The sequence below is a fragment of the Zalophus californianus genome, chromosome 17 (genome assembly GCF_009762305.2).
Source record: "Zalophus californianus isolate mZalCal1 chromosome 17, mZalCal1.pri.v2, whole genome shotgun sequence".
NCBI lineage: Eukaryota > Metazoa > Chordata > Mammalia > Carnivora > Otariidae > Zalophus > Zalophus californianus.
In genome coordinates, this window is record NC_045611.1 from 45,213,126 (window position 1) to 45,231,887 (window position 18,762).

The window sequence follows — 18,762 nt, forward strand, 5'->3', positions numbered from 1 at the left end:
GACCTTGATATTTATTAGATAGGATTCCAAAAGAGGATTTCAGTCCCACAGCCTACTCTGAACCCTTTGTGTTAGTAGATGTTCATGTTCATAGGGTCCTTTTATTTATTTTTTATTATTTATTTATTTTTTAAGACTGTATTTATTTATTTGACAGAGACACGGCGAGAGAGGGAACACAAGCAGGGGCGGTGGGAGAGGGAGAGGAGAAGCAGGCTTCCCGCCGAGCAGGGAGCCCAATGCGGGGCTCGATCCCAGGACCCTGGGATCACGATCTGAGGCGAAGGCAGACACTTAACAACTGAGCCACCCAGGGCCCCCCTTTTATTTATTTTTTAATATCTTATTTATTTGAGAGAGTACAAGCTGGGGAGAGAGGCAGAGGGAGAGGGAGGAACAGACTCCCTGCTGAGCAGGGAGCCCGATGTGGGGCTTGATCCCAGGACCCTGGGATCATGACCTGAGCCAAAGGCAGATGCTTAACCGACTAAGCCACCCAGGCGCCCCTCATAGGGTCCTTCTAGACCTACAAAAAAATTCTTAAAAATACTGATTGTGAATTAGCTCCTGGTGATTTCTTTTTATCTCACCCAGTCTCTCCTAGAAATTCCTCAAAGCATAGGAAATTTGGACAGATCTTTGTTCTGTTGCTGTTGAAGATTTTTTTTCTTATGTTTATACTCTTTTGAATGTTTCAGTTTTTAATTAGGAAGATTGCATTATATTTCTATATATAAATCATATTGCTCTCATGAAACTTGTCACCAGCATCTCATTTCTGGAACTTATTCTAAAGTTTTCTTGATACTGTTTTCTCATGGTTCTAGTTGTAATTCTAGTTCAGACCATTTAAAAAACTTTCTTAATGAATTTTTTTTTTAATTTATCTGTTATTTGTATGCTACTGTCTGTTCTTTTTAATATATGGGAACTTTGTTAACACTCATATCCCATTTTCATGGCTTCAGACACTTATTATAGGCTTATGAACAATACAGCCTCATTTTTCTAGATTTCTCCTGATCTAATGAATAGTACATCCAGCTGCTACTGTACTTCAAATTGTGCATTTCATTCTCTCCCTGCTTCTGCTTCCATCCAAATCCAGTTTTCATTTTTTCCTGCCTCAGTGAGTCACAGGCATCTAGTGAGTTCCCAAACCAGTTGAGTAAAGTTGTATATTCCTCCCTTTTCCACACTCAGTATAAATTGGTGCCCGAGATCTCTTTAACCCATGGTAGGTATTAAAGATACGTGCTTCCTGATTCTGTGAATGAATATAAACTGACAGAATATTGTTAATATGTTGTTGTTGTTTTTAGAAAATAACAAAACCAGGTAAATTTTTAAATAACCTCTTACCTTTGGATACTATGAGAACATGGTTCAGTATGTTTTGTCCACATCATTTAAAATGGATGACTTCAGATTGAGTAGGAGTATGTTGTTACAGGGAACAGTGACATTCAAAGATGTGGCTATTGACTTCACCCAGGAAGAGTGGCAGCAGTTGGATCCTGCTCAGAGGAACCTGTACCGGAATGTGATGCTAGAAAACTATAACAACTTAATCACAGTGGGTAAGGGTAGTTTCTTGTATAACTCAAATTCTGGGAGTAAAGTACCTTTTTTCCCCCAAATTTCTGAAATGTGTGGAACCTTTAAATGTTAGAGTGAATTTGGCCTTTAGGTGCCTTTACTCACATGAATGTGGGTGCTGCAGCTTTCAAAACAAAAGGTCATCCTTGCTTATGTTTCAGGGGCAGTATCCCCATAAACCATGTCCTTGTCCTTCAGAAAGCCTGATTTCCCTGGGCCAGTGTCAATTCTTGAATGATTTTTTTTGTTCCTGGTATTTATGCCCACGTTTTATGTTACTTCCCTTCGACAGGCTGTCCATTCACCAAACCTGATGTGATTTTCAAGTTGGAGCAAGAAGAAGAACCTTGGGTGGTGGAGGAAGAAGTGTTAAGGCGACACTGTCCAGGTTAGTTAGGGAGGGAACAGATGGGTGAGAAGGGGCCATGACTCTTTAATGATTAATCCATGACTAGTTGACCCCTCTGAAATGTTTTTCAAAGTTATTTTCCTAAAGACTGTGGACTTTTAAGTGATAATTTGTGTGAATAATTTATTAACCTAAGATGGTCTTTTCTAGATAACATTCTTCTTTCCATAGAACTTAAAGGACTAGTTGGCCTTTTTACCTGTGTGCTAAATACCAATATTTCCTAATTTCCAGCTTTACCTTGACAATTATTTTATTATTAGCATCTTCAGTCTCTCCCCACCTTGTTACATAGAATCCTTTCCTTTTGCATTCACATATTCACATAACCAGTTGTTCAAATAAACTTATGTTGAAGACTTTCTCCTCTTCTTTCTGTTATAAATGCCTTAGCATTGTATTTTGTACTCGTAGTCACATTTCCCACTGTATTTTTGGCTTTTGCTCTCATACTTCAGTAATGGCTACAGCTGTTTTACTCAATAAGTTTTAAAGTCAGTGATACTTTTCTGATAGTTTTCTGCTACATTTGTCATGTATTTGTGCACAGAATTGTCTGCATGTGTTTATACACACGTGTACCTATATACATATATGTATACATACATACACATATAGACAGTATGTATAAACACACACACATGTATATTTCTAATTTGGTAGATATTGCCAAATCTTTTTTTGCCCTCCAAAGAAACTACATTTTTATTTCTACCAGTGATTTCTGCCAGCATAGTCTTAGCATTTTTAAAAACTTTCCCAATTTGATAGGTGAAAACAATTCATTTTAGTTTGGAATTTGTATTTTCTTTATTATGAGTGAAGTCAAGGATGTTTTCATATGTTTAAACTCTCTCTATATTTTTCTTTATAAACGGCTTATGTCTTTTGCCCCCTTTTCTGTTGAATTCTTAATTTGTATGAATATACTGATATGATTATGATTAGCCTTTTATCTGTTGTATGTTTTTCCAGTATTTTTTCACAGTTGGACATTCCTCTTTGAAGTACTTTTGCCACCTTAAGTTTTTTTTAATTTTCATTTAGTTAAAATAATCTTTTCTTACAAGAGATTATCCTATGATTTTTTTCCTTTATGTATATAGGTGAATTATGTCTACATACTTCTTAGTAATTACTCATCCTCACATTTCTGCCATGAATGTAAATAATTGTTCCAGCTTTTTCAGGCTTTGAATTCATTGTTACGCTGGTTTCATAAATAGAATTTAAAACCATTTCTTCTTGTTCTGAAATACTTATAATAACACATAACTCCCTTAAAATTTTGGTTTATCTTACTTGTTCACCTCTTTGGACCTTGTGGGTTATTGAAGGAAAATGCTCTTGATAGCTTTTATCCTTTGTTACTTTATAACTGTTCTTTGTAGATGTTTTGTCTCTTTTGGCATTAGTTTTTGGTAATAGGTTATATTCTGGAAAATTACCCACTTAATTCTGAGTTTCAAATTAATTTGTACAGAGTTGAACAACGTAATTTCTGTAAATATTTAAGTTTGCTCTGTATCTGTAAAGGTGTTTACCATATACAGATGTTCCGAGGTAGTCTGTTATATTTAACCACTTGTTTCATCTTTATTTTCCAATCTGTTTGTATAAAATTTCCCATAGTGTTCTCTTATTTTTGTCTTCACTAACTCTGCAGACTTCTTAGCCAACATCATCAGATATTGGCTTTCCTTCATTCTCTCTACACTCTCCTTCTGGGACTCCTAAAGATAAAGGCTAGATCTTTTTACCTCCATCTTTTTTTTTTTTTTTTCATTTTCTTTACTATTTTCCGCCTCTCTTTCTATGTTGACTTCTCAGTAATTAACTCAGATATAGCTTCAGATTTACTCATTCTCTCTTCAGCTGTGTTTATTCATCTTTTATCTCATTTGTTTAAAAAAATTCAGTAGTACTATTTTGTACTTTTAGAAATTCCTCCCTTTTTTGTTGTTGTTGTTGTTTTTTTGTTGTTTTTGGCGCTTTTCCCCCCTACGTCTTTCTGGCCCTTTCTATTAATTTCTGTGGCTTGTTCATGTTTGTGTTTTTATCATTTGCTTCTTTAAAAATATTCTATATAGCTCTTCTGTTTTTTGTATCTGACAATTCTAATATTTTAAGTCCTTGGTTAAATATCTTCTTTTGATGATTTTATTGTATTTGATTCTTCACATGCTTGATGACTACTGATTGTGAATTCGGCATTTTTAAACCTTTTTGCAATAATCTTACTGTCCGGAATTGGGGGGTTGCATTCTTCTGAAGGTGATTCACATGTGCTTCTGGTAGGTGCCAACAGGCATTACCAAGTGAAGACCAGTTGACCTTCTTTGAATGTCCTTTTTGTAGGAACCTCAGTTGGTCTTTTTCCTTATTCCTGGCCTGAGGCTTATGCTTCAGTTCATAGGGCTTTCATTTGCCTAGGTAGTCAAGTCAGATTCATCTTCCAGCTTGTTTTCTAAATCCCTCTTGCAGACCTGATTTTGGCTAATACTTATTTTTGTTTTTCTCATTTTTTAGTGTATTATACTCAGTTGTGGGATGGAGAGTATTGTGGTGTTCTTGGAGATTTATGCTACTTTCTATAAGCCCAGTAATGCATCAAAAAAAAAATTTTTTTTTAAAGGTTTTATTTATTTGACAGAGACAGCAAGAAAGGGAACACAAGCAAGGGGAGTGTGAGAAGGAGAAGCAGGCTTCCCACTGAGCAGGGAGCCTGATGCGGGGCTAGATCCCAGGACCCTGGGATCATGACCTGAGTCGAAGGCAGATACTTAATGACTGAGCCACCCAGGCACCCCGCATCAAAGTTTGTTTTACCATTATCTTATTTTTCAGTGTGAGGTTACCATACCATAACTTCAATACTAAAAGTACTATCTAGTCTCTTTCCCCCCCCAACTTGCATGGTATTCTTTGTTTTTATTTTACTCTTCCGTTTCTTTCCTTGGTTCTGCCATCCCTTTCTGTTTTCTTATTGTTTCTTCCTCATTTATTTATATTTTGAGCTCTTGATGTATAGATTTATTTTCATTAAGCTTTTCCATTCATGGAAATAGTCAACATTTTCATTTACTGTGTGCCATAATTGTTTTAGCTGGTGCCTTTTGTCTGCTTTATATCATGTTTCTTTTATGCTTTTTTTCTTGTAATACTTTTTATAGATCTGAGTTCAGCACCTTCTCATTTTTAGTGGTAGGCTAGCTCTTCCTTGACTTGTTTTTTTAAAAAAGGGTAATGTTAGGGAAAGAAAATGAGTACTCCAGTCTACAACAGGGATCATCAGCAAACTGGTTTGTAGGCCTGCCACTTATTTTTGTAAATAAAGTTTTATTAAAACATAGCCACACCCATTTACATCTTGTGTAGGTTTTCTTTCACAGTATAATGGCAAAATTGAATAGTTGTATCAAAGATTGTGTGAAAATATATACTATCTGACACTTTAAGAAAAAGTTTACCAATTCTTGATGTATATGAATGCATTTGTTCTTCATATTGAAGCCCTTTATTCTACATGGTTTTATGTATAAAAGTATGTTTAGGCTTTATTTTTCCTCATCCAAAAAGGAACTGCAGCTGCAACATTTCTCATAACTCTGAATCTTACACTACCACCCCAACAGACTTCCTAAAAAAGTAAATGTTACAGTGCTTCCTTGTTCAGTCCTGGCTGGGATATCTTGGGATAACAAGTCTCCTGTAACCAGTCTACACTCCCAAATTTCATTGTTGTAATCATGGGATAATTAATTTTAACCTTCAAGGTGTGATATCCATTTTGACACTGTCAGCTGCTTGTTCTGCCCAAGATCAGCATGAACAGCTGTCTTTTAGAATCCTTCTTCCCCTGTGCCAGCCTTCACTGTATTTGTCAACACTAACTCATTTATTATAGTTGGGGTTATAGCCACCCCTAGGATCATTCAAGAATCAATGAGAATTCATTCCCATTATTTGTAGAATCAGCTGCTTTTCCATTCCACCATCTTAAAACATGGAGTCTTGTGTCACATCTGATATTTTGATTGTGCCCTTGGAATTCTTTTTCATTTCTCTTTGGATGGTACTTTGACAACCTAATCTTACCTTTTTCAACATCATTTGCTTAAGGAACTTCTCTTCTTCCCCTAAGTGACCCAAAAGGTTAGTATTCTGCCTTCTTTTCTACATTTGCAATCTGCAACCAAGTCTCTAACTTTATCTGCTTTACAGCTGCACAGGAATTTTCCTTCCTTTATTATCAGTCTGGCAGAGAGGGAGAACAATCTCCATTTTCCAGTCTTGGAGCTCAGCAGGAACAGGGAACTGAATGTTATCCTTCAGTATGTAGGCTTGCACTTACTCTGTGCTTGAGCCAGTTCTTTTATTTTGTATCCTCTGCCTCATGTCCCTGACTTGATAGCATTTTTGCTTCCATTTCTTTTTTTTTTTCTTCTTTGGACAAAACTGCAAAACTTTATTGAGAGAATTTTAGCCACTTTTCAACACAAGAACTGCCCATGTGGCTTCAGCTTGTTTTCGTTTAAACCTGTGGTTTCCATTCACCTGCCCCTGGCATCTTAAGGGGCTCTAGATTTGCAAGTCCCCTCCCTTTGACAGCAGAACCATCTCCACGCTCACGCCCAGTCTTTTCACCAGCCAGTTCCTTTTGATAAGGTTCCAGGGCAGACCCTTGAACCATAGATGCTCCTTGTTTTTTCTCTTGATCAGGTATACTATTCTGACGCTTAGTTGGTGGCTCCTCCCCTAGAGGTTGCTCAGCGCGAGGCAGCTGGGCAATCACAGGCCCAACTGGCTGCAAAGATTTTTCATCATCTCATCTTGCTCTAGGTCTGAATGTTGACCTTACTTGCCAATTCATATTTCGCACAATTGGGTCTCACACACCAAGAACGAATCCAGATGGCAAGACGTGACCTGCACAGTTCCGCACCCAGACCACACCACCTCTGCTTCCATTTCTTAAGACAGTGATCTTCCATCTCCTTTTTGATAGTCTTTGTTAGTTTATGCATTTTTCTTTATCTCACATTGGTGTGATTTGGGGTGGGATGAAATAAATTCATGTATTTATTATGCCATATTTAAGCTCAATTTCTCCCTCTTTGTTTTCCCTTCTCACAGTACTTACTCCCTATCCAGTCATGCTAAGTAGGCTCTTCCAGTTTTATGTTCCAACTCTTTGATCAAATTTTTACCTGCCCGTTGTTTGTTCTCACTTTATTACTGCAGTATTCAGAACAATTTTATTTACTTTTTAAAATACGTAATACATCTCTGAAGTACAAAAGGATACATATTGAAAAGTAGCTCTTCTCTTACACATTTCCTCTCTAAGGTGGCAACCCGTAGCCTCATTTTCCTTTGAGCTGTACCTGTATTTTCAAACATTTTTATTGAAATTACTTTGTCAGGTTAGCTTGTGAATAAGTGTCATTTTTGCTGTTGAATGTTCATTACCAGCAATGTGATATACCTTTTTTTCTTAGTTTCCTAGGGCTGCCATAACAAAGTACCCCAAACTGGGTGGCTTAGACTAACAGGAATTTATTCTCACAGTTCTGGAGGCTAGAAATACTAAATCAAGGTGTTGGCAGGCCATGCTCCCTCTGAAACCTGTAGAGGAAAGACCCTTCCTTCCCTCTTTCAGCTTCTAGTAGCCCTAGATATTCCTTGGCTTTTGATGGCATAAAGTCAGTCTGTGTCCTTATTTTCACATAGTGTTCTCCCTATGTTTGTCTGTTCATGTTGCATCCTTTCTGTAAGAACACCAGTCAGATTATGAGTTACCCTACTCTGGTATGACCTCATTTTAACTAATTCCATCTTCAGTGACCCTTTTTCCAAATAACTTCACATTCTGAGGTACTGGGAATTAGGATTTCAACATATCTTTTTTGCAGTACAAACAGTTCAACCTGTAGCACTTCTCCATTTGGTCAAATCTGTGTGTGCATTTTAGTTTTCTGAAGATCTTGGATTCCCATATTTTTCATATTTTTTTGTTGTGATTGTTAAGTATAGTCTTACGTTTTCTAAATAGTGTTTGTGTATATGAATGCTATTGAAACCAAGTATTAATATCCAATATATAGTGACTTTAATGACGTTTTTATCTTTTATAATAATTTTTCACTTTTGATTTTGCAGGTAAATTGTTTTGTTGACAAAAATGTTAATCTTATCTTTCCTTTCCACGTTTTTCTACCTCTGATTTCTTTCTCTTAATGCATTATGAAGTACTGTAATAATAGTGGTGATAGTACTTATGTCAGTTCTTTGGGATTTTTTTTTTTTGGCTGGGGGTGGATTTTTCTTCTTAAATATGGTGCTCATGTTTAAGTTGCACGGTACTTTTTCTCAAGTTAAATAAGTATTCCCATTTTTTTTTTGAAGGTTTCTTTGTGGAAAATCGATGTTTAGTTTTATCATTTTTAAAAATATCTTTGGAAATGATTACTTGATTTTTTTACTTTGACCTTTTAATATATTTGCTTATAGAAGATTTTTCTAATAGTAAAACACACTTTTGTATCTGTAAAAAAAAAACAGTAACACCTACTCAAGTATGATGTAGCTTATATTTCATGTGTTCTAGGTCACTTTTTTTTTCCTTTGGGTTATTTTGATATTTTAGGTAGAAACTTACCTTGGTATGCATAAGTAAAATTGGTGTGTAGTTTGCTTTTTTGGTTGTTATCTTTTTCAGGTCTTGGTATTAATGTTATGTTTCACACACAAAAAATTGGAAATTCTCTTTTTTCTTTTATAACATTTTGTAAATCATGAAAGCAAATGTCCCCTAAGTGTTCAAAGTCTCATGTGAATCTCTCTGGGCCTTTCTGATTTGTTTTTATGGAATTGCTTTTTCATTATTTTTCTCTTTATTTTGTGGAAGTTGGTTCATACAGGTTTCCTGCCTCTTACAGGTTCAGTTTTGGTAATTTGCATTTTCCACAAAATTATTTATATCGAGAAGTTTGTAAGAGTTTATTTTAACAGAGTCCTACAGAATGATTTTTAACTTCCTATTTTTGTTTTTTCCTATCTTCTTACTTTATTTGTACATTCTGCATTCTCCCTTTTATTTACCCAGCAGTCATCTATTTTGTTTCAGATCCCATTTTTAAACACAATCAAAGCTATTTGTATTCTTATTTTCCTCTACTCCTATTTTTCCTGGGATTTCCTAAAGCTTAGAAAATAGGAGATCTATGCACATGAAATTTGCTTTATAATGGGAAACTAAGCCTTAAGCCAAGAATCAATCCCATGATAGCATATTTTCTGAAATTTTCTTCATTTTACAATATTGGAAAATTTTTCAAGTGATTATTTATTTGCAATCTGTTTTAGGAGAAATGTGGGGAATTGATGAACAGAAAATCCGGGACAGACTTTTGACACAATTTGAAGATAAATTCACAAAAACACTGACTGAAGAAAAAGTCAATGAATGTCGTAAGAAATTTGCAAGTGCATTTCCTCTTAACTCGGACTTTTTTCCTTCCAGTCACAATCTCTATGAATATGACTTGTTTGGGAAGTGTTTAGAACATAATAATTTTGACTGTCATAATAATAGTAGAATCTTTATAAGAAAGGAACATTCTGAATATAATGAACCTATAAAATCATTTTGCATTAATCCATCCCATCTTGCAGTAACCCCCTTTAAGTGTAATCATTGTGGGAAAGGATTCAGTCAAACCTTGGACCTCATCAGACACCTGAGAATTCATACTGGAGAGAAACCTTATGAATGTAAAAAATGTAGAAAAGCTTTCAGCCAGAAGGAAAAACTCATTAAACATCATAAAATTCATAGTAGGGAGCAGGCTTATGAATGTAATGAATGTGGGAAAGCTTTCATTAAAATGTCAAATCTCATTAGACATCAAAGAATTCATACTGGGGAGAAACCCTATGCATGTAAGGAATGTGGGAAATCCTTCAGCCAGAAATCAAATCTCATTGATCATGAAAAAATTCATACTGGAGAGAAACCGTATGAATGTAATGAATGTGGGAAAGCATTCAGCCAGAAGCAAAGCCTCACTGCACATCAGAAAGTTCATACCGGGGAGAAACCTTATGCATGTAATGAATGTGGTAAAGCCTTCCCTCGAATTGCATCCCTTGCTCTTCATATGAGAAGTCATACAGGAGAAAAACCTTATAAATGTGATAAATGTGGAAAAGCCTTTTCTCAGTTTTCCATGCTTATTATACATGTAAGAATTCATACAGGTGAGAAACCCTATGAATGTAATGAATGTGGAAAATCCTTCTCTCAAAGTTCAGCCCTTACTGTACATATGAGAAGTCATACTGGTGAAAAACCTTATGAATGTAAGGAATGTAGAAAAGCCTTCAGCCACAAGAAAAACTTCATCACACACCAAAAGATTCATACTAGAGAAAAACCTTATGAATGTAATGAATGTGGGAAAGCTTTCATTCAGATGTCAAATCTTGTTAGACACCAGAGAATTCACACTGGAGAAAAACCCTACATATGTAAGGAATGTGGCAAAGCCTTTAGCCAGAAATCAAATCTCATTGCCCATGAAAAAATTCATTCTGGAGAGAAACCCTATGAATGTAATGAATGTGGTAAAGCCTTCAGCCAAAAGCAAAACTTTATTACACATCAGAAAGTTCACACTGGAGAGAAACCTTATGATTGTAATGAATGTGGTAAAGCCTTTTCTCAAATTGCATCCCTTACTCTTCATCTGAGAAGTCACACAGGAGAAAAGCCTTATGAATGTGATAAATGTGGGAAAGCCTTCTCTCAGTGCTCATTGCTCAATTTACATATGAGAAGTCATACTGGTGAGAAGCCCTATGTATGTAATGAATGTGGAAAAGCTTTCTCTCAAAGAACTTCTCTTATTGTGCACATGAGAGGTCATACAGGTGAGAAACCTTATGAATGTAATAAATGTGGAAAAGCCTTCTCTCAAAGCTCATCCCTTACTATACATATACGAGGTCATACAGGTGAGAAACCCTTTGACTGTAGTAAATGTGGAAAAGCCTTCTCTCAAATCTCATCTCTTACACTTCATATGAGAAAACATACAGGTGAGAAGCCTTATCATTGTAATGAGTGTGGTAAGGCTTTTAGCCAAAAGTCACACCTTGTTAGACACCAGAGAATTCATACTCAGTAGAAATGGAAACACTATGAATAGTGTGAAGATGGAAAAGCCTTCAGAATTAGCATCTCCTTTCACATTACATAATCGGTTCTAGAGCAGAAAACTATGAATGTGAAAAGCCTTTGGAAGAAGTCACATAATTGTGAAACATGAGAATTCTTACACAACATGACAAATTGTGTAATGAATAAACTGAACATCAAAAACCTTCATAGACCTCTGTTGATATTTATGCAGCAATCTTATTAAAATATGAAATGAGGTATCTGTACCAGCATATCAGCATCACAGTTGAGCTCCTATCCTAGCCATTGCATTAAGAAAAAGAAGATTGGGGGAAAAAGAGAGAAACTATAAAAATATCCTCTTACACAAGAAATAGTTAATTCGAAAATGTGTTGATGTAAAATGTTTAAGGATAAACAACAGTAATTACAAGACACACACATATATATAAAGTTAGAAAACATTTTGACGGGCACAAAATAGGACCTGAAATTTTGAGAAAAATAACACTGTCTGAAAACACATTTTCAAAAATATAAATTCATAAGTCTCTAAGGTACTTCCACTCAAAGTTTTCACTAAATTTTAAGAATTTCACAAACTGATTTAAAATTTTATATGAGAATATAAAGGACCACAAATAGCTGAAACAAGTGAAAAAAGAGAAGACACAGTCTACCAGATGGCATCACATATTTTATTTAAAGCTGGTGTGTCTAAACAATGTGTTCCTGATAAGTAAATAAATCAGTGGAAACAAAACAAGGATTGACGAAGGATAATCGAAATTTTGTGTATGGTACTGCTATTGAAGTCACTGGAGAAAGAATGGCCTATTGAATAAATGGAAGAGTCATATGAACAAAAATGATAGCTCTCTACTTTATACCATATCCAAAAATAAAATCCAGGTAGATTGAAGACCAGAATATAAAAAGCAAAATTCTAAAACTCTGATGAAAATGAAAAAGATTTTTTTACTTTAGAGTAACTGGATCACTCTAAAAACACATAAATATGAATTAGTCTTTTCTACTTTGGTGTATTGCATTCAGAGGCACGAAGATATACATCTCTATGTTCGTCGTGATTTGTATTACGAAATTGGACAACAAATTCTCATTAGTAGAAGGATAGACTAATACCATGTAATTATTGCCATGATAGAATGCAGTATTTAGAGAGAAGGTACAAATTTAACATATAGTTACATAGATCACAATATAAATATTGAGAGAAAAGCAAAATGTACAATGAAAAGATGTAACATTTGTATTAATAAAATAATGCAAAGAACAGTACTGTGTATTGGTCATACATCCATTTATGACATTGGTTGCCTTTCAGGAAGTGGGAGAGGATTAGATGGAATTGTTATATTTATCTGTAACATTTCTTTAATAAAAGAATGAAAGCAAATATGCTTGTAACAAATCTGGTTGTTAAGATTATGTTGCTATCTTTTGTAGTCTTGCCTTTATTTTCCTATTTCTCTAAGAATCAAATGGGTGAAGGACACGACCTATAGAAAAAACTTAAAAATGGATTATGATCAAATACTAACATTTATAGAAAATTATCTTTAATAATACACAAACCAAACTGAATTAAGATGATACTATGCTTACCCTCTCCTCACAATATTAATTCAGATAATAAAAACCAGCAGTATATACATAGCATTTACTTGATGCAAATTTAAAATTTTTTATTTTCATTTCAAACACAAATTCTCTAGTTGAAAGCAGTGAAGAAACAAAAGAAATAGTCATTTGTTGAGATAATTGGCTCTCCATCTGGAAAAGAAAATCACCTACATTTGGCTTGGTTTCAAACTGAGGAGAGACCATTCATACATGTAAAACATGATTAGTGTTCTGACAGTGTCAAGCCAAGTATAGATGCCTGCATCAGAGCAACGGAATTTTAGCATATCTCAACAAAGCTTTATTTGGTTTCTGAATCCTTAAATGAGGGTGCAGATGCTGGTGATTTTAGATGAGTAAGGTATGTGCCCAGTGGATATGAAAGCTCACTTCCCTGTACCACATCTAAAATGTTTTATATTTAGACCTTGATTTCAAATATTTATGGAACTCAGATTTCCTTTTCTGTGAATAGCTCATTCATATATTTTGTCTGTTTTCTACTGGGACTTTCAAAAGATGTTTTAATTGGAGCACCTTGGTGGTGCAGTTCGTTGAGTGTTGGACTCTTGGTGTCAGTTCAGGTAATGATCTCTGGGTCCTGAGACTGAGTCCCATGTCAGGCTCTGTGCTGAGCACAGAGTCTGCTTGAGACGCTTTGCCCCTCCTTCCCCTTCACCCTCTCTCTCAAAATCTTAAAAAATAGATGGAATCGTATACTATATAACCTTTTGAGATTGGTGTTTTTCATTCAACATGATTCCCTTGAGATAAATCCCCACTGTTCCTGATACATTCATTTTTTGTTTTTTTAATTTCCCAGTATTTTTCCATGGTATGGATATATCATAGTTTTGAGCCTTTGAAAGACATTGGGTTTCCAATTTTTTTTTAAAGATTTTTTATTTTTTTTATTAGGGAGAGAGTACAAGCAGAGGGAGTGGCAGGCAGAGGGAAAGGGAGAAGAAGGCTCCCCACTCAGCAGGGAGCCCTATGTGGGGCTTGATCTCAGGACCCCTGGATCATGACCCAAGCCAAAGGCAAATGCCTAACCATCTGAGCCACCCAGGCACCCTCCAATTTTTGGTTAGTACACAAACCTGCTATGAACATTAATCTGCCACTTTATTGGTTGGTCATTCCCTCTATTTTGTTCCTCTGTCCTTTTCATGCCTTACTGTGGGTTACTTTAGCATGTTTTAGAATTCTACTTTAGAGTTCTTGAGTGTATCTCTGTGGATTTTTTAGTAGTTGCTCTGGGCATTACATTATACATACATAACTTCCATAGTCGACTTGTGTCAACATTTAACCAGTTCAAAACCTTATCTCAACTGAGATTCTTTCATTTCCCCTCACTTTATTATATAATTGTATCAAATATTTCCTCTGTATACCTTGAGAACTATATGAGACAGTGTTACCATTTTTGCTTTAACCATCTAGCATAATTTAGGAAGCTCTACAGGAGAAAGATAAGTCTATTAAATGTACCTTTATCTTCACTTTTTCTGTTCTTTCGTCATTCCTCATGTTCCATGTTTCTTTGCTGAAAGAACTTCCTTTAGCTACTTTTAGTGTAGGTCTCCTGGTGACAAATTATCTTAGTTTTCCATCATCTGAGTAGGTTTTCATTTCACCTTTGTTCCTAAAGGATACTTCTTGCTGATGGAAAATTCTGATTGCTCAATCTTCCAGCACTTGAAAAAGGTGCCACTTCTTTCTGGCCTTCACATTTTCTAATAAGAAATCTCATTCGGGTGAGCCTGGGTGGCTCAGTAGTTAAGTGGCTGCCTTCAGCTCAGGTCATGATCCCAGGGTCCTGGAATCAAGTCCTGTGTTGGGCTCCCTGCTCAGTGGGGAACCTGCTCCCTTTCCCTCTGCCTGCTGCTTCCCCTGCTTGTGCTCTCTCTCAAATAAATAAAATCCTTAAAAAAAAAAAAAAAAAACAACTCTCATTTGGACCGTTCTTCTATACATAATGTGTTGTTTCTCCCTAGCTGCTTTCAAGAATTGTTTCTAGTCTTCAGTTTTCTTAAGTTTGATTATCATGCATCTTGGCATGAATTTCTTTGGGCTTACACTGTTTAGAGTTTGCTCGGCTTCTTGAATCTGTAGGCTTATATTTATTGCCACAGTTGGGGAATTTTCTGCCATTATTCCTTTGGGTGCTTTTTCAGCCTCAAACTTTTTTATTCTTCCCTTGTAAGACTTAGCATATTTTCCCTCTCTGTTGTTCATAATGGGTAATTTATCTTGTTCTATCTCCAATTTCACCGATACTTTCCTCTGTACTCGCCATTCTGCTCTTGAGGACATCCACTGAGTCTTTTGTTTTCTTTACTGTATTTTTCATTTCAAAATATTTCATGTTCCTTATGTTTTTCCTTGAGTTTTTTTCCACTTGGCTTAAGTATGTACATAATTTTTTCACTGAAGCACTTTTATGATGATTGCTTTAAATTCCTTGCCAGATAACTCCAGTCACCTTGGTGTTGATGTCTTTTGTCTTCTCATTAAATTTGAGATATTCCCGTTTTTGATACAATGAGTGATTTTCATTTCTATTATGGACATTTTGTGTACTGCATTCTGAGACTCTAGATCCTACTTAACCTCCCTTTTTGCAGGCAGTCACCCTGTTTAGGCATAGCTTGAGGGTCCAGGTGGGGGTGGATGCTTGGCTCCCTACTGAGGCCCACTGACTCAACTCAAGCAAAAGTGGAGCACTGATGCCCACCCTATTTTCAATGGATAGGGGTGGAAGTTCAGTCTCCCATTCAGCCCAGCTAAAACAGGAGTGTGAAGAATGGAGAGGAAACAGTGATAACTAGCGCCACCTTGTTGCTAGAGCTTGTTGGATGGGAGCAGAAATTCAGTTCACTGGGCTCTGATAAAGGGGAGGATGAAAAGTTGATTGCTTTTTTTCTCTTTAATTAAAATGACCAGAGCCACAAACAAGCTGAGTGGTGTTAGGATTTGAATCTCTTGAGCAGAAGATATACAAATGTCCAACAGTTACATGAAAAGATGTTCAACATCACTAGTAACTAAGGAAATGCAAATCAAAGCCACAATGAAGTAACACTTCACTCCTGTTAAAACTGCTGTCACCAAAGACAAAAGATAAATGCTGGCAAGGATGTGGAGAAAAGGGAGCATTTGTGCACTGTTGGTATTGAGGTTGGTTCAAGCCGCTATGGAAAATAGTATGCAGATCCCTCAAAAAACAAAAACAAACTACCATATAATCCAGCAATTCTGTTTCTGGGAATACATCCAAAGGAAACAAAAACACTATGTTAAAGAGGTATCTGCACTTCCATGTTCACAGCAAGATAATTTACTATAGCTAAGACCAGGGAGCAAGCTAAGTGTCTATCGATGGATGGACGGATAAAGAATTTGTGGCACATGCACACGTACAATGGAATATTCAACCACAAGAAAGGAAATCCTGCCATTTGCGACAACACGTATGGACCTTGAGGGCATTACACTAAGTGAAGTCAGTCAAATGAGAAAGACAAATACCATATGCTCTCACTTACATGTGGAATGTAAAAAATAGAATACTCAGAGGTCAGTTTTGTGGTTACCAGAGGCGGTGGGAGGGGGAATTAAGGTGGCCAAAAGGTACAAACTTTCAGTTATTAGATAAATAAGTACTAGGGATGTAATGTACCTCATGATGACTGTGGTTAACACTGCCATATGGTATATTTTAAAGTTAAGAGAGTAGATCTAAAACTTCTCATCCCAAGTTTTTTTTTTTCGTATCTATAGAATGTTAGATTTCAAAATATATTTAAGTTAGATCGTTATGTTTTAAAACTTATACAGTGAAGTATCTTGATTATATCTCAATAAAACTGGGGAGAGGCAAGAATGCCAGTTAACTAACTTAATTTCTGGGTAGGTGTAGATATTTTCAGTAGATACTTTTAAATCAGCTTCATTTCCCTGTTCTTTCCTTACTAAAATCAAATAAAAAGCCATCCAGAAGACAACAAAAATTTATGATTTGCAAACATTTTTTCCCATTGTATATGTTCTCTTTTCACCTTTTTAATGTCCTTTCACAGATAATAGATTATGATTTTTCTAAACTCCAATTTGTCTTTTCTTTCTTTTGCTTCTAGGGTGAAATCTAAATCCACTGGCAAATCCAAGGTCAGGAAGATTTACTCCTATGTTTTCTAAGAGTTTACACTTTTCATTTTTTTCCATTCTTATTAAATTGAATAAATGACATACAGTATTAGTTTTAGATGTACAACATAGTGATTTAATATTTATATATATGACAAATTGGTCACCACAATAATCCAATTATTGTCACCAAAATTTTTATAGTATATTGACTATATTCTCTATGCTGTATATTACATCCTGTGTCTTATAACTGAAAGATTGTACCTCATAAGACCCTTCACTATTTTGTCCAAACCACCTGCTCCCCACTAACCATCAGTTCTCTATATCTATGAGTGTCTATGTTTCTGTTTTGTTTTTTAGATGTCACATATAAATGAAATCATACAGTATTTGTCTTTTTTTGTCTGACTTCACTTAGCATAATATTCTCTAGGTTCATCCATGTTGTTGCAATTGGCAACATTTTGTTGTTGTTGTTTATAAAAGCCATTCTGATAGATACAAGGTAATATCACATTGTGGTTTTTACTTGCATTTCCCTGATAGTTAAGTGATGTTGAGCATCTTTTCATGTGTCATATTCCTTGGAAAAATGTTCAGATTTTCTGCCCTTTGTTAATCAGACTACTTTTATGTTGAGTTGTATGAGAACTTTTTAAAAATATTCTGAATGTTAACTGTTTATTGGACATACTACTGGCAAATACATTCTCTCAGTATGTTGCCTTTTCTTTTTATTGATGGTCTCCTTTGCTGTGCAATAGCTTTCTTATTTGATGTAGTCCATTTGTATATTGTTGCTTTTGTTGTCCTTGCCTAAGGAGATCCAAAAATATATTGCTAAGCCTGGTGTCAGAGTTTACTGCCTATGTTTTCTTCTAGGAATCTTACGGTATCAGGTCTCAAATTTAAGTCTTTAATCCATTTTGAGTTTATTTTTGTATACGGTATAAGAAACTGGTCCATTTATGAAAGAGACTGTGTTTCGCCATTGTGTATTCTTGCCTCCTTTGTCATAGATTAATTGACCATATTAGCCTGGGTTTATTTCTGGGCTGTCTATATTGTTCCATTGTATATATATGTCTGTTTTTGTGCCAATATCATTCTATTTTGATTACTATAGCTTTGTAGTATAGCTTGAAATAAGACAGCACAATACCTCCAGCTTTGTTCTTCTCAAGATTGCATTGGTTATTTGAGGTGTTTTGTGGTTCTCTTCAAATGTTAGGATCATTTGTTCTAGTTTTGTGAAAAATGCCATTGAGATTTTGATAGGGATCACACTGAATCTGTAGGTTGCTTTGGGTATAAATTCTTCCAATCCATGAGCATAGTATCTTTCCACTTGTTTGTGTCACTTTTTTTTTTTTAAGATTTATTTATTTATTTGAGAAAGAGAATGAGATAGAGCATGAGAGGGGGAAGGGTCAGAAGGAGCAGTAGACTCCCCACCGAGCAGGGAGCCCGATGCGGGACTCAATCCCAGGACTCCAGGATCATGACCTGAGCCGAAGGCAGTCGCCTAACCAACTGAGCCACCCAGGCGCCCTGTTTGTGTCACCTTCACTTTCTTCCATCAGTGTCTTATAGTTTTCAAAGAACAGTTCTTTCACCTCCTTGGTTAAATTTATTCCTAGGTATTTAATTCTTTCTAGTGCAATTGTAAATGAGACTTTTCTTAATTTATCTTTATGATAATTTTTATTAGTATATAGACAGGCAACAGATTGTTACTAATAAATACTAATTTTAGATTTTACTT

The 18,762-nt window shown here is 35.5% G+C and overlaps 1 protein-coding gene across 2 annotated transcripts in view; it reads left to right on the forward strand.

Moving 5' to 3' along the window:
- The window catches only part of LOC113935561 (zinc finger protein 569), a 60,981-nt gene extending 47,171 nt beyond the window's left edge, over positions 1–13,810 (forward strand). The window contains exons 4-6 of one of the 2 annotated variants that reach the window (XM_035725284.1): positions 1,438–1,580; positions 1,892–1,987; positions 9,377–13,810. In XM_035725284.1, the coding sequence (XP_035581177.1) occupies positions 1,442–1,580; positions 1,892–1,987; positions 9,377–11,199 (2,058 nt within the window). In that variant the 5' untranslated portion in view covers positions 1,438–1,441 and the 3' untranslated portion in view covers positions 11,200–13,810. The remainder of the gene's footprint in view (positions 1–1,437; positions 1,581–1,891; positions 1,988–9,376) is intronic. The other variant, XM_027617695.2, reaches the window with a different exon arrangement.
- The last annotated feature ends 4,952 nt before the right edge of the window (positions 13,811–18,762 follow it).